A 14,694-nucleotide genomic window follows, 5' to 3' on the forward strand; every position below is an offset into this window, starting at 1 on the left:
ATATATATATATATATATATATATATATATATATATATATATATATATATATATATATACTCAGTCGAACCCGATGAGACTTCCAAACATGACTCCTAGGTATTTCCACGTTGAGGGCTGCTTATTGTATTTGTTATATTTGTTGCCATCATGTCTGTCTTAGAGGCAGGTGGTAATTAAGAAGCCTGTACTTTTCCTCACTAGTTTGCCTTACGACACAGCTCTAGGCCTCTAGCAGAAATTAATAATCTCCAAAATTGCTCCAGTGTCACACCCCTTCCTACCATGATCCGCCTGTGAGAGCGACCGACCAACTCCCGTCTCCTCCACCTTTTAATCCTTAACTCCGAGACTTCTACCACACTTCACCCCACACTACTTACAATTAGACCATACTCACTCAAGTTGTCTATAAACTACACCCACTACAGCTGAGTGTCCCAGCATATTCTAGCATTATAAAACATTTCACTTCTCATATACTCCCCCAGGCAGCATTAGGGTGTTTAATCAACAGGTGAAATCAACTTAAGAGGCTAATCTACAGGTGATCCAGGTTACGTAATGCGCGTTGCTGCTTGTTGGTCGGTTTTGTTGTGCACTGAGGCGCTTCAACTACCTCCACGTCCCACTATCTACACTTAACAGCAACTTTTAGAATGTAAGAATAATGTTATTGCAGTTGGTCCATTTTTAGTCCAAGTTTATACGTACCATACTGAGAAAAGTTAACTGGGAGGATTCTTATCAAGTAAAAATCACAACATTTTGGTACAATTTATTCATCAAACCTTATCGAATATGTCGCTGGCAGTATTCTTCATCAGTCAGACACCAGAGTCCAGCCTACGTTTGTAGTTGTGACAAATTGGATAAACGAAATTGTGAGAAATACACGAATGTAAAATATCTTTGTTATCTTGAGTTCAACGGTATCTTCTCCCAGCGAGCAGATACATGGTAAGATAACGGCTGCGAGTGGTCAGAGGACTGGGTATGGAAGATGAGCTTACATCAACAGGTAGGAGCTGGACTTAATGGGCGTTAATATTTAATCGTGAGAAGAGAACAAGATGGAAGAGGTTTTCAGACAATCTCACTTACGCTGATCTGATAGTCAGGAATTAAGACATGGGGAAACTAGAGATCTTGCTGTAGAGTTTAGCAGCCTGGATATGAAGATATTTGTATAAGTAAACTTCCGGTTCAATAGTTTGGACAGTCAGTACGGGTTTCATTAACAAACATGTTATTGACGTTTGTATAAATCCTTGAGAGCATGTGAGGCGGTGTTAGTAGGGCTGGAGCCAAGGCCGCCACATGATCTTGGATACGGTGCTCAGTTGTGAGGGTGGGTAGACGACTCTCCCTCGCCATTGCTTCAGATACTCTTGCATTTTCCCCACCGCTTCCTTGTATCTACACACAACAGGATAAAATTCCCTTGAATAATGATTCGATAAAAGTTATAATATAAAATAAGTAATTACACAGATGAGAAACAATACTGTGCCCTCATTTTACTACCAATTTGTGTCTCTTATAAACCGCTCGGCCATCATTTCGTTGAATCATTATTACAGTTATCCAGAATTATTGATAACGATTTTACTGATTAAACTATATATATCTATCTGTATCTATCAGTCAATCAATCCATCTATCGAGTTCATAATTATCTAATCCCAACACAACCTCAAGAAAGAAAATAAAACCCACCACCTTTACACCGTAACTCAAGTGAAGCGTCAAGATGAGTCCTACACGTCTACCGGGAGAATAAACTTAACAAAATATACCCAAGAATTAGATCATTACATTCTCGGCATCGTCTCACCATTCTTATAAAAGTAAGTAGATAAAACACAATACAACTTACCTTTCTTCAGCTCGTTTCATGATCTACTGCTGAAATGGTTAGGATATAATTGACAGTTATTGACTAGTAATATGAAATTAGAGTTGCTTATACGATTAGGACATTATAATAGTTACCTTTTGTTAATAATTATATAAGATAATTCCACTGGTAATCCTTGTGGTAGTGTGGTAAAAACTTATCTAACCGAGGTGCTTCATCCCTGACTGTTAAGGTATAATCCTATGAAAGGCTTGGGTGAGGAAGTGGGTGTGGCATAGATGAAGTGGGCGTGGCTTGGAAGAAATGGACGTTGTTTGGATGAGGAAGGAATGTGTTAGTTTTTATAAGTGGGAGTGACCTGGATGAGGAAATGGGCGTGGCTTGGATGAGGAAGTGGGCGTGGCTTGGATGAGGAAGTGGGCGTGGCTTGAATGATGAAATGGGCGTGGCTTAAATGATGAAATGGGCGTGGCTTAAATGATGAAATGGGCGTAACTTCAACGATGATATGGGCGCGACTTGAACGAGGAAATGGGCGTGGCTTGAACGAAGAAATGGGCGTGGCTTGAATGATGAAATGGGTGTGGCTTGAATGAGGAAATGGGCGTGACTTGAATGAGGAAATGGGCGTGGCTTGGATGAGGAAGTGGGCGTGGCTTTCATCAACAAGACGACAGCAGTAGTAGGCGGGGACTGGGGACTCACTCGACGGTGTGAGGGTCGATAGGCTTGCCGTCCTCGTAAGGGTCGGTGTTGAGGTCCCAGAGCTCCGGCTGGTGGCTCATGTCATCGACGAACTCCCCGTAACACTTGCACGCCGTGTTATACCCCCAGCCACACTGTGTACTCCCAGGGTGCCACTTGTGCTTCGCCAGGTACATCTTGTAGACGTGGCTTCCTGTCGGTTGGGTCGAATGTGTGAAATTCTGTTTTTTAAAGACTGATTCTGTATAGGTTAGGCTAGGGCAGGTTAATACTCGGGTGAAATCAACTGGAGGGGTGTCTAACTCTCAGGTGATCCAAAGAAACTCAGGTAAGATACACATATAACAAGACTGTATATATATATCATCTCACCTGTCACCAGTCTGAGGGCGTTTATGGCTTGGCTACAATGGTGAATGAAGAATCGAGGACCTTTACGACCCTTGCCAGTCACCAACAGTTCAGAGATGTCCTCACCATCCAGTTCCTGCAACATACACCAAGCAGTAACATTTTACCCTTCTGCCTCTCACCATCTCGTCAGGTGAGTTATCCAGGTACACGGAGTTCAAATTACAGTTATTTTGTAGCTCTTTAAGAATGTGAGTTATATTACCAAATGAATTAAGATCGAGTTAGTTATTTTGTAGCTCCTCGACTGTAGAGCATTTAGTATATATATTTTATGTATGTATACCTGTATTGTTTATATACATGCTGAATCAATGTAATTTGTATGGAGATTTTACTATGTATGTATGTATGTATGTATGTATGTATGTATGTATGTATGTATGTATGTACCTACCTATCTCTAGACTATGAAGGAGACACAAGGAGAAAACAAGGATTCACACACTCACCGTCTGAGCAGCTTCAGGGACAATCTTGGACAGACTCGGAAGGCCAGCGAGGGAGAGGACGGTGGGGAGGAGGTCCATCAGGGAGGTGGGCGTGTCCAAGGTGACGCCCTTTGGTAGGTGACCCGGCCATTTAAAGATCCCCGGCACCCTGATCGCTCCTTCAGATCCACCTTGTGCCTTCCCTCCTGTGTAGTGAACAAAGATAATGCAAAAATTAATGTCAGAAATGATCTAAGCTAAGCTAAGCTAATCTAAGCTAACCTAACCCATATAGCTGTTTCATGTTGATCTTGTGTGATGGTTTTTATGAAAGTATGTATGTATGTGATGGAGGAAGGGAGGAAGAACGGTAAGGGGAGGGAGGAAGAAGGGTAAGGGGAAGGAGGAAGAAGAGGAAGATATTGAGGCGGTGACACACAAGAAGGCAACTTTAACCTGACACCTTGTAACCTCCGCTGTCAAATGGCTGCCTGTCTACCACACACTGACAGCTGGCTCTCTCTACCACAGTGATGTATTTTTTACCAATCAATAAACCTTATATATATTGTGATGATCTTAGCGTGGTACAATAAACATAGCGAGGAATATATTGAACGTCTATCTGTCTATATCTATCCATCTATCAATTCATCCGTCAATCAATCAATCTATCCACCCCCCCTCAACCTATCTATCCACCCATCCATCCATCCATCCATCTAACGGTGGTGGTGAAGTCGAACACTGACCCTTGAAGCGACCGTTGTGTCCACCAATACGCTGACCGTCACTATCCACCGCCTCCAGATGGCCACCCTGGTCCGAGGTGAAGTAGATCAGGGTGTTGTCTTCAAGGCCGTACTCCTTCAGCGCCTGCAGTACCACCCCCATACTCTCGTCCAGCTCCTCTACGTTGTCTCCGTACCTGTCCAGATATAAGACTCACGTTAACAGATAGACGGTTACAGGCAGGTAGAGAGGGGCCATGTACTTCTTCAGGGCCTGTAGAACCACTCCCATATTCTTGTCTCCATACCTATCAAAACAGAACAATCGCTTTGAGAGAGAGAGTCCAGTTGTAAGAGTTTTCACCTGCCGTGCTTGCTGACACCTGCCCTCTGTGGTGCCGAAAACATAGGCGTGTGGACGTGGGCGAAGGAGTGGAAGAGGAAGAAGGGGCGGTCATCATTGGCGTGAGAGGCTATGAACTGGCGGGATTCCTGGGCTAGACGCTGCGAGAAGCCGTCCAACTCCATCGGCGCCTCCACCACCTTATCGTCCCGCATCACCATTGAGTTCAAACGCTGGTGTAGCCACGGCGACACCTTGAGGGTAATCCACACATCACCAACATGCAATAACTTTATGTTACACTATTACCTCGGCGGCGCCTCTAGCTTGTGTCACATCATCACAGCAACATCAGTATATATCAAATGTGTCATAACAAAAGCACAGCGACACCTATATGATAATTGTGTCGTTACCATCATGCAACACGCCTAAATTTTCATTGTAATACACCTTCTGTTCGCTGGCTGACTGACTGGCTATGTTGGGTATTGTTACCTACACTGTCTATGCACATTGTGTTACCTACACTGTCTATGTGTGTTAAATCAATGTGAAATTATATGACGATATTACTGAATGCCCATCTATCTATTTAAATCAATTCAGCTGTAGGACTAAATTTCCTTTTCTACAGAGAGACAGAGAGAGAGAGATGAAATATTAAGGTGTATATACAGACACACTCAGAGTTTTTCGAGTAGTGAGCGAAGACGAACCAGACCAGCGCCAGGAGCAGGTTGGTGAGGAGGGCCCCAGCCACCACCAAGGACATCCTCACTGTCTTCTTCTTCACCGCCACCAGGAGACTCAACATCGTCACCACCCACGTCATCAGCAGCCCCTGTAGGTACAATGTTACTTTCTCAAGTTTTAATGTGAAGTACCTGACGCATTGACGAGCTCTTAACCTGATACTTCATTACACACACACGTATACATACATTTAATTCCATAATAAATTCCGCTAATTTTTATTATTATTATTATTATTATTATTATTATTATCATTATTATTATTATTATTATTATCATTATTATTATTACATATGCATACATACATTTATACAGTACATACACATACAGTAAATACATACATACATACACGCACCTGGAATTTGGTCTCATCTAAAGGAAACTTCCAGAAGGGATGTGATCCACGGAACTCCTGGAAGAGGGTGACGGGGATACCGAAGAAGGACTCGAACCCGTGACTGAGCGGCCCTGGACACGACCTTCCCAACCAGCCACAGTGCATTCCCAGATGCCACTTACCTGAGAAAAAAAAACATACCTAGATAGTAATTATGCTAAGGTATGTGTGTATGTGTGTGTGTTCTTAAGGTCATACATAGAGACCACAAGACATCACAGGATAAACAGAGTACCATTGAACAACACAACAGAGAGAGGCAGCACTGAGCACTAACCGATGATCGAAGTGGTGTAGTTGGCTGCTTGGAGGGCACTGGCGAGGGTGACTTCGTGAACGGGCAAAGAGGCGAGGCTGGCCAGGTGTAAGATCACTGGCATGCGGTGTTCCTGCCCTACCAGACCTGGAGGTGGGGGGAAGTTGGCAAGCAAAAAAAAAAAAAAAAAAAAAAATATATATATATATATATATATATATATATATATATATATATATATATATACTTTAGTATAATGACTTAACCTTTCGAATACAATGGTTTAACCTTTTAAATACAATGACTTAACCCCTTGAACACTATTGACTTTACCACTTTCATACACCCAGGGCCGGATTAAGCTTAATGGGGCCTGAGGCACAGATCAACTTGGGGCCCCCTACCCTCAAGGTATATATAAATAACAAGAACAAAATATACCGAAATTTATCAATGATTTCATCAATATTAAGCTTCTGCAAAATAACACATTTAATGTTCATAAGAGACAGAAAATTGAGACGTTGCTAGGACATCGTTGAACGAAGTTCATGTTTTATATGCTTCAACTTCGAGAATGTTTGGATTTGGGGGCCCCTTAGAGTCGGGGGGGGGGGGGGGCTGAAGCCAGTGCCTGGTGGTTAATCCGGCATTGCACAGTGAGAACTTACCGTAACGGGCAGCGTAACGGCCGGTAAGCATCGCAGCCCGACTGGGGGTACAGAAGGGCGCAGCTGCTAAATGATGGGTCAACTTCACTCCTTCTGCCGCTAACCTGCGGAGGGAGGTCATCAGGTTCTCAGCCCTTAGTTGATGTTCCTTGATCACCAGCCCTTAGTCCTTCAATCACCAGCCCTTAATCCTTCAATCACCAGCTCTTACTCCTTCAATCACCAGCCCTTAGTCCTTCAATCACCAGCCCTTAGTCCTTCAATCACCAGCTCTTACTCCTTCAATCACCAGCCCTTAGTCCTTCAATCACCAGCCCTTAGTCCTTCAATCACCAGCTCTTACTCCTTCAATCACCAGCCCTTAGTCCTTCAATCACCAGCCCTTAGTTAATGGGACGCTACTTTTAAACACCCTAACGCTTACCTAAGGGGGGTTAAGTTAGTATTAGATAAGATTAGATTAGATTAGGTTAGGTCAGGTTTAATCTTATGGTGAAAAACTATAATTAAAATATTTAAAATTTCGTTGACTTGAGTGTTTTTATCTCCCACACCTAACACAATAAATGTGTTTAATTACCACAACAAACACACACCTGTTGATACTATAGGTGTCAGGAGAATCAGTATAACGCACGTGTGATTGTCTACAGCAAGTGTTACCAACTGTAGCGGTACACACTTGTTGATACTGTATGACGTATGTGTTAGACGTTTATATACCGGAAGTGTTAACAACTCCATTAGCACGAATTTACGGTCGTTACCGATGTGTAAGTATTATCAAATATGGGAACACACACACACCTACACCTGTTGATAATGGATTACCAACTATGTTAACTCCACAATTACACACCTGTCGATACCAGACGTCATATCATCCATACCACCAGACATATGAGTGTATACAAACATGAATCACCTGAAGATTACCCCCCCTCCCCCCATGTAGCTCTAGGGTGTCTATTCAGGTGAAATAAGCTAATGGGGAGAGCTAATCTTCAGATAAACCACAAATGTTATCGGGTATATCAAACGCTTTGCCAACTACCATGAAACGAAATTAATATACATGCAAAAGTTAAATATACCAGAGCCACACACTTATCAATATTAGGAGTGTTGATGGTGGTGTTCCCGTAGCAGCCAACGTCGCCAATGCCGAGGTCGTCTGCCAGGAAGACGATAATGTTGGGTGGTTTAGCCTGAGCCGCAGCAGCTAGCAGGACCACAACTCCCACCACCCACACCCACGCTCTCTCCATCTTGTTAATGTTTCTCTTGATCTTCTCACCTGAAATGATAATTCAACGCAGTAAATTTCATAACCTCATTGCCTTAATCTTTTTAAATAAAGAGACATACATTTTGACGGGAAGATCATCACCTTTGGAATTTTTTCAATGTTTTCATAATTTAAGTGTAGAGTGAGTCTGTACAGTAGCTAAAACATCTATCTGTGCAAGTGGGGGTCGATATGCTCCGAAAGTTCACACGTGTGACTAGTGACAGCCCTCATATACTAATATTGTTTCCCACAAAGTATGCAGAGATAGTTGTTTTAGCTACTGTACATGGAAAGATAAGACAAGCTAAGACAAAATTTAAATAGAAGAATAAAATAATTATATACAGATGATTTCTAAGACAAAAGACATTCCTTATGATTTGGTTTACTGGGATGAGTGCAGTTCGTGATGCGAGGTGTCTACAGCCCCGTGAGTGTTGGTTGGTTGTATTTGATGGGTAACCGGATACGTCACACCCGCCGAGCTGTGACATAACCCGTGTCTGTGTGTTTGTTATTAATCTTAACTAACCTAACCTTACCAAACCTATCGTAAACTAACTTGACCTAACCTTACATTACCTAACCTTATGTAAACCATCAACCTGAACCTTACCTTGTCTAACCTAACCTAAACCTTACCTAGTCTAACCTAACCTAACCTATACTTATGTGGAGCTCTAACACCTGAATGTGAATCACGACGGACAGAGATATGTCCAGTCAATCCTTGTGAATTCTTATATTCAAGAGACAGACAGGCACAGTATGATCAGATGAGGACGTCCACCACTGTAGCCTTATGTCTTGTGTCAGTCTACCGCTGTAATCCGATTCACTTTCATTTGTTTATCATCTTGTGGTCAAATTATCGTCTTAGGTCTTTGGATAGAGTATAAATGTTAATAAATTAATACAATGAAGGTTAAAATTAGAGATCAATGGATGACATACTGTACACGTATACATATTTTGTTTATAATTGACTATAATGTTTATAATCAATACACCGAATACAGTATACGAAAACCTTCCAATCATAATATAATAAATAATATGACAACCGATGAATTACCAGATTTGATATTCTTGAGTGGTGAACTTTTATCAGATGCGATAAAGTTAACTAGTACAAAAAATGCCTGACGTGTTGCTATAGGTGTCGGGTTCGGTTAAATTCTCCCATTGCGCCACAGAAGCTAATTTTCTTCATCATCATTATCATCATCACTTTAACGTGTTTGTGGAAATGTAACCGGTAATATAAGGATATGTTATCGATGTTTTAGTATTTGTTTGACTCAGGACGAATTTCTGTGGTATCATATGGCCTTGAATAATAAAATGTGGATGCCTGGTTATCATTATATTGCCTGGTCACGAAGCTGCATTGTCATTCGTTGTAGATAGTCGCCAACACGCATCAGCATCATCATTGGTTGTTCAAGGTACGAAAATTATAATTGAAAGAAATCACATCGAAAAACTGACATCAGATTCCTTAACTAGTACTTAAAAAATAAAAAATAAATAATTCTGGAGTTATAGGATTATATTTCTCAGCTAGCTTGAGAATTACCTTACATGTTATATACCCAATTCCCCACCTGTTGCATAATTAATTTACGTTATAGCGACCACAACTAGAGGTGTCCATTGTGGTACTGTACAGTATATGAAAAAGGTATTCTGTGGGTTGCACTTCTTGGGCGAGCGTCTGTCACGGCATTAAGACTGTAGTGTTGAAAATTGAACGTCATTCTGATACCCAACGCACTGTACCTAAACCGTCACCGAGAACACGTCACACGCCTATTGAGGAGTGCTATAAAACATACATCTAGACTATTTTGCTTTTTTAAGTTAACCTCGGCTTTTACCGTTTCCAGGGACTAATCATTGTGGTCCCGTGAATAAGTTTGTATAAGTAATAAGATTAAAATGTTTTCCTAACGTAGTGATAACAAGAACGAAAACAACAAATTTTCAGGGCACTAGCATGAGTGCTCAATGTGGATAAGAAAAAAATAATCGTGGCGCCATGGCTTCACTAAACAGGTTTCAGTCAGTTCTTATAGAGCTCAGTGGCATGAACACCAACACAGTATTAAGACACAACATTTGCAACGTCTCCTTATGTTTTGCCTTCATTTAATACTTTTATATGTTCCCAGGTCACGTCATTCTGTAGACTACCAAAAACTATTGCTACAGCTACGGACCGTAAGACCTATTGCTCGGTTTTCCTCATATTCTGCGATATCTCAGGATAATTAAGATTTAATGCTCTCATAAAATTATGGAAATATATACACATTTCATGAAGTTTCGCTGGGTAATTCATACACCCACTGTGCACTAGGGTATCTGTTGGTGCCGCAAATACTGTACTGCACCTGGGTTAGTGATCATCGTACCTGCAGTTGTTGTTTGTTGTTGTCTGTACAAAGGCTCTGTCCACAGTAACTGTGGACGCAGGGTATAGATACACCCACCTAAATCCCCAGGGTACAAAGTTCACTTGTGCACTTCAAAACCCACGGCGTGTGATGGCTGGCCTGTCAAAGCATACCATGACATTACATGAAACAGAAGCTGTTATGTGAAGCTTTAACAATAATTTGTTATACATTACCATTGTTGTAATTTGAATAAGGATATTGTGGATATTGAGATGCACGGTGGTGTAAAAGCCTTAAAATGGGTTTATCTAGCGCTGCTCGTGCACTGTGAGAGCCTCCACTGGGCTCTCTCCCAATTCACTCCACCAGTTGACTTGACCTTCAAATAAAGTATTGTTGTTGTTATGTTATTACTGCGCTTCAACAACTAAGGTCTCATGGCGGCGGTGCTGAGAGCTGATGAAGAGAATGATGCCGAGATTACCGAAGAGGAACTGTGGAATAATAAAGCAATAATCCCCAGGAACCACTGTTCTCCATCTGCTCCACACGTGCCCGGAAACTTCCTCCCTCTGTCGAATGGTTGAACCTCCAACACAAAAGTGCGCATTCCTAAATCGGGCACAGTCAAAATCATACCTATTTCCTTTCCTCTTCTGTAAAACGATGGACCATATTCCTTTACCCGCCCTATGTTCCGGCAACCATTTAACTGCGGCATCAAAAGTAGTCTCAAAAGAACCTCCCGTGTCCTCGCCAAGAGTGTGCAGCTACAGTGAGGATCAACTTGGTTTAAAATGGCTAGGTTATGGTGTATTTACTCCTATCTTCTCAGTGATTTTATGTACGATTTATTCTCTTCTCCCCGACACCTCAGTTACCTGCTTTTTACTTTAAATGTTTTCGCTTTAACTCGCCAGATCATCCTTTGTATCGTCTTTCACTTGTGGTATCATCTCCCCAGACAAGAGTAGGGTTTCCTTCCGCCCAAACTCAGGGACGCTCCCAAAATTCTCTCTCGGAAATAGAGTTAACTACCTTTTTCCTGCCCGTGTCAACCCCCCCCCCATAAAAAAATCTAGATATCCTTGAAAAGTACCAAAAACAGACATGATATTTAACTTGGGTCGTTCTTTCTCCATTACGATAAACATTCTAACTAATGACTCCTGATTCAGGGTCACCTGTCTTCATTCTCACTTTGCCCCCCCCCCCACCCACCTCCTTCCCCAGAACTGTTCTCATGTCCTTAGAACCTCCCTTGACCCTTGTGCACTTTGGCCACTATCCTCATTAATAGTTTGCTCTACACCTCAAACCCTTGATACTGATTTGCCCGTAGCAAAAGTTTAACACATCACAGCTCTCCCCCCAGGATCATTTCTTGTCCATAAATCTTTCTCACTCACACCTGAAAGGAGGATCCGCTTCTCCATCAACAACAACTAGCTGGAGATCACCGCACACCATCTGTACACCAACGACTCACCCATGCCCCATTTTTTTCTCCTAATTGTATAAATAGTCCTAGCCTTGAGTTAATATTATTCAACACAACTGCTACGATTGTCCAATGTCAGGGTAGGGGTCGTCTTACCTCAGAAAGAGTCGCTCACGGCAGTACATCAACAATATTGTCTTGACTGCCCTTGCCTCTGGTCTGGTTGTGCTCAAAGTTCTCGAACAAGATGTCTTCTACTTCCGCCTCCAGGCCCCAGCAATTAATTAATTAAGTTAAAACGTGGAGAGATACGACAGATTCAATGTTAATCGTAACAAATATCCTCCATGTTATTCTCTAATTAAAATTTATATTTGATCTATGCCATGCTAGCATTAATGGGTTTCTGGTGTAGTAGTCAAATTCTTCCTGGGAAGACAAATAAGAGACTGGCATAATTCAGTAATTTTTTACATTTCAATTTTATGTATATTTTTATATATGCTGGATATTAATAATTTAACGATGTGTACATTTACACGTGAACAATACATACACATAAAAAAATACATATTTTCCAGAATTCTAAACCCAAACATTTTCCAAAGATCACCCGCCAGTGATCAACATGACATGGCAGTGACAGGCCGCCGGGAAATTTGGGCTTGGTGACGTTTTATTTACGTTTACAAAACATTCCCAAGTATTCTTACCGCAAATAACGAAATATGGCTCCTGGTGAGTAATTTTACCACTCTTATATTTTTTGAGGATTTTTCACTAAATGTTAATATTATTTCCTGATGTCAGACAACATGAGGGTAATTGGTAAACGCTTTTAAATCCCGTAAATGCGGGGGCGCCACTTCTGACACTTTATTTGGCAAAAAGAGGCTATCACACTGGGCAAAATTCCGTTTTCCTAGGTCAGGTTTTCAACCTGAAAACAGATCCGAGGAAAAGGGAAATTACGGGAGTTCTCGAGCAAGTTTTATTTGCATTTCCGGTCCAATTGAGGTTTTATGATATTTGTAATTAAAAGTCATTGATTTTATGAGAACAAATTATTCGAAAACAGTTTTAAGTTATTTTAATGCGTGTACATTACCATTAGAATATTTCCATTCATACAAATGAAAATTACAGAATATTTCATTTGACATGTTGACATCCAGTGAGCGCGGCCAGCATGCTTTCTCAAGCCTCACATATTATTTGGACAAGGAACTTCGACACTTACTTTGTTGATAATGTGAGGGAATGTGTTGTGGAATTTCAGACTTTTACTGTATCGCAAGAAAAGCTTAAAACCACAGCAACACTTGGACGACCCGCCATCTTTGTTATTGGTAAAGAAAGTATTTTTTGACAACGGTGGACATTTTACCCAGTGTGATACCTCCTTAATGCCAAATAATTTTATTCAGCACATAGAGACCCTGTACACAAAGGATTAACGTCTTCCAGCAGTAGTTAAAAAAAAATCATAATCGTTGCCGTTCATTGTGCTTTTCAAATGTTTATAGGACACGAATTAACAAGATACGAAATTTAATGGGACAGGATTTTTAAACTGTTTTTTTTTTTTACTATTCTTCAATACATTTTTAGTTGGTTAATAGTGCATAGTTTTTGTTTTTAATAAAGGTAAGTCTATATCCTCAGGTGGCAGACGAGACTACGGTGTGTGGGGAGACGACACAGTACAGCCACCACTGAGTAAGGGACATGCCGCTGTCCTGCCAGATACTACACCGGGAACATGGCCAAACCTTCGCCACTTTGGCTTCACACATGATTCAGTACTCCTGCCTCAACATCACCAGAAGATCCTCAGGTCATGACCCAACGTCAGAAGATCCTCAGGTCATGACCCAACGTCAGAAGATCCTCAGGTCATGACCCAACATCAGAAGATCAGCAGGTCATGATCCACCACCATCCGAAGATCCCCATCATGATCCCAGACTGTTTCTCAAGGATTCCAGGGCTCATGATCCTGCCTCGTCATTCCTCGGGGATCCAAGGCTCATTTTTCATACCATGGGCAGCCACGGTCAATCCGGTCAGTTTTAATTGCAGTTTTTAATTATATATATATATATATATATATATATATATATATATATATATATATATATATATATATATATAGTAGATCCACAGTGGTAACGTAGAAAAGAAAAATTTTGATAAAAACTTACAGGTAAAGGGAAACGTACTTTCGATTTTCACTTTGCTTTTAAATTCTGACTGTCCAGTCGTTGGGGAATGATGTTTATTTTGAAAATTTTCGAGTCCCGTTACAGATATGATAAATCGATAAATAAAACTCATAAAAATGTGAAAATTTCACCAATTTTTACCGAAGAAATTTTAATTATATTTGGTAAACACTGAAAGACTAAAAAATGTAACCTTGGCAACACTTCCCCAAGATAACTTTTTCATTCCTGAATCTTAAATTGTAAGTTATTTAATTTAAGCACGATTTATTATTTAGATGGGACAGCGACAAACGCAACCATAATTTTTCACCATAGGCTCATGAAGGAGTACGAAGTGTATAAGTTGCTTTGCGTTGCAATATTCGATATCGGGTATTTAGCAGGTGTTCATAAGAAAAAAAATGTTACCTTGTTTAGTTTTTTATTTAGACTTTAGTAAATTTAATGTATGAAACAATTTTGTATTGTATATATAATATTTTTTATCTGAAATGGGGAAACACTGGAATAATTACAATTTTTGGGGGTGCTGACTTGTGTTATGGGCACACTGCTCCTGACGGCGTGGAATCTAAGGAAGATAACACAATCACGTTGTTAACGTTAACAAAGATGGTAACAGATCACAGAAACGTAACAATGGACTTGTATGAATATTTTTGTTATTTGGAATATATTTGCGTAAGAAGGCTACCAAATATCCGACTTTAATGCCATATTAGATACATGGAAGACAAGTAAACAATCTTTCATTTCTCAGCTGATCCTTC

General features: G+C 40.7%; 1 protein-coding gene across 3 annotated transcripts; it reads right to left on the reverse strand.

The window, feature by feature from the left end:
* Nucleotides 1–765: 765 nt before the first annotated feature.
* LOC121870688 (steryl-sulfatase-like) lies at nucleotides 766–10,610 on the reverse strand. Of its 3 annotated transcripts, none has more exons than XM_042372639.1 (12): nucleotides 10,489–10,610; nucleotides 7,670–7,859; nucleotides 6,563–6,666; nucleotides 5,913–6,038; nucleotides 5,594–5,757; nucleotides 5,160–5,326; nucleotides 4,504–4,740; nucleotides 4,161–4,336; nucleotides 3,430–3,614; nucleotides 2,939–3,053; nucleotides 2,567–2,759; nucleotides 766–1,419 (listed from the first exon to the last, which is right to left on the reverse strand). In XM_042372639.1, exons 2-12 carry the CDS (start codon nucleotides 7,828–7,830, stop codon nucleotides 1,293–1,295), a joined length of 1,755 nt encoding a protein of 584 aa, XP_042228573.1. In that variant the 5' UTR covers nucleotides 7,831–7,859; nucleotides 10,489–10,610; the 3' UTR covers nucleotides 766–1,292. The 3 variants fall into 3 exon arrangements, with proteins under 3 accessions (XP_042228573.1, XP_042228574.1, XP_042228572.1); XM_042372640.1 differs by lacking the exon at nucleotides 10,489–10,610 and adding an exon at nucleotides 10,271–10,363; XM_042372638.1 differs by lacking the exon at nucleotides 10,489–10,610 and adding an exon at nucleotides 10,271–10,362 and having other exon boundaries at nucleotides 4,504–4,736; nucleotides 5,165–5,326.
* Nucleotides 10,611–14,694: the final 4,084 nt, after the last annotated feature.

Source organism: Homarus americanus, unplaced genomic scaffold (genome assembly GCF_018991925.1).
Source record: "Homarus americanus isolate GMGI-L3 unplaced genomic scaffold, GMGI_Hamer_2.0 scaffold56333, whole genome shotgun sequence".
Classification (NCBI taxonomy): Eukaryota; Metazoa; Arthropoda; class Malacostraca; order Decapoda; family Nephropidae; genus Homarus; species Homarus americanus.

What these genes read in the sequence shown, in the direction of transcription:
- LOC121870688 (XM_042372639.1), bottom strand. Translation starts at nt 7,830, where the DNA reads ATGGAGAGAGCGTGGGTGTGGGTGGTGGGAGTTGTGGTCCTGCTAGCT. An exon ending in TAGATGAGACCAAATTCCAG is followed by an intron (nt 5,327 to 5,593) that starts GTGCGTGTATGT and finishes TTGTACCTACAG; the next exon opens with GGGCTGCTGATGACGTGGGT. An exon ending in ACACAACGGTCGCTTCAAGG is followed by an intron (nt 3,615 to 4,160) that starts GTCAGTGTTCGA and finishes TTCACTACACAG; the next exon opens with GAGGGAAGGCACAAGGTGGA.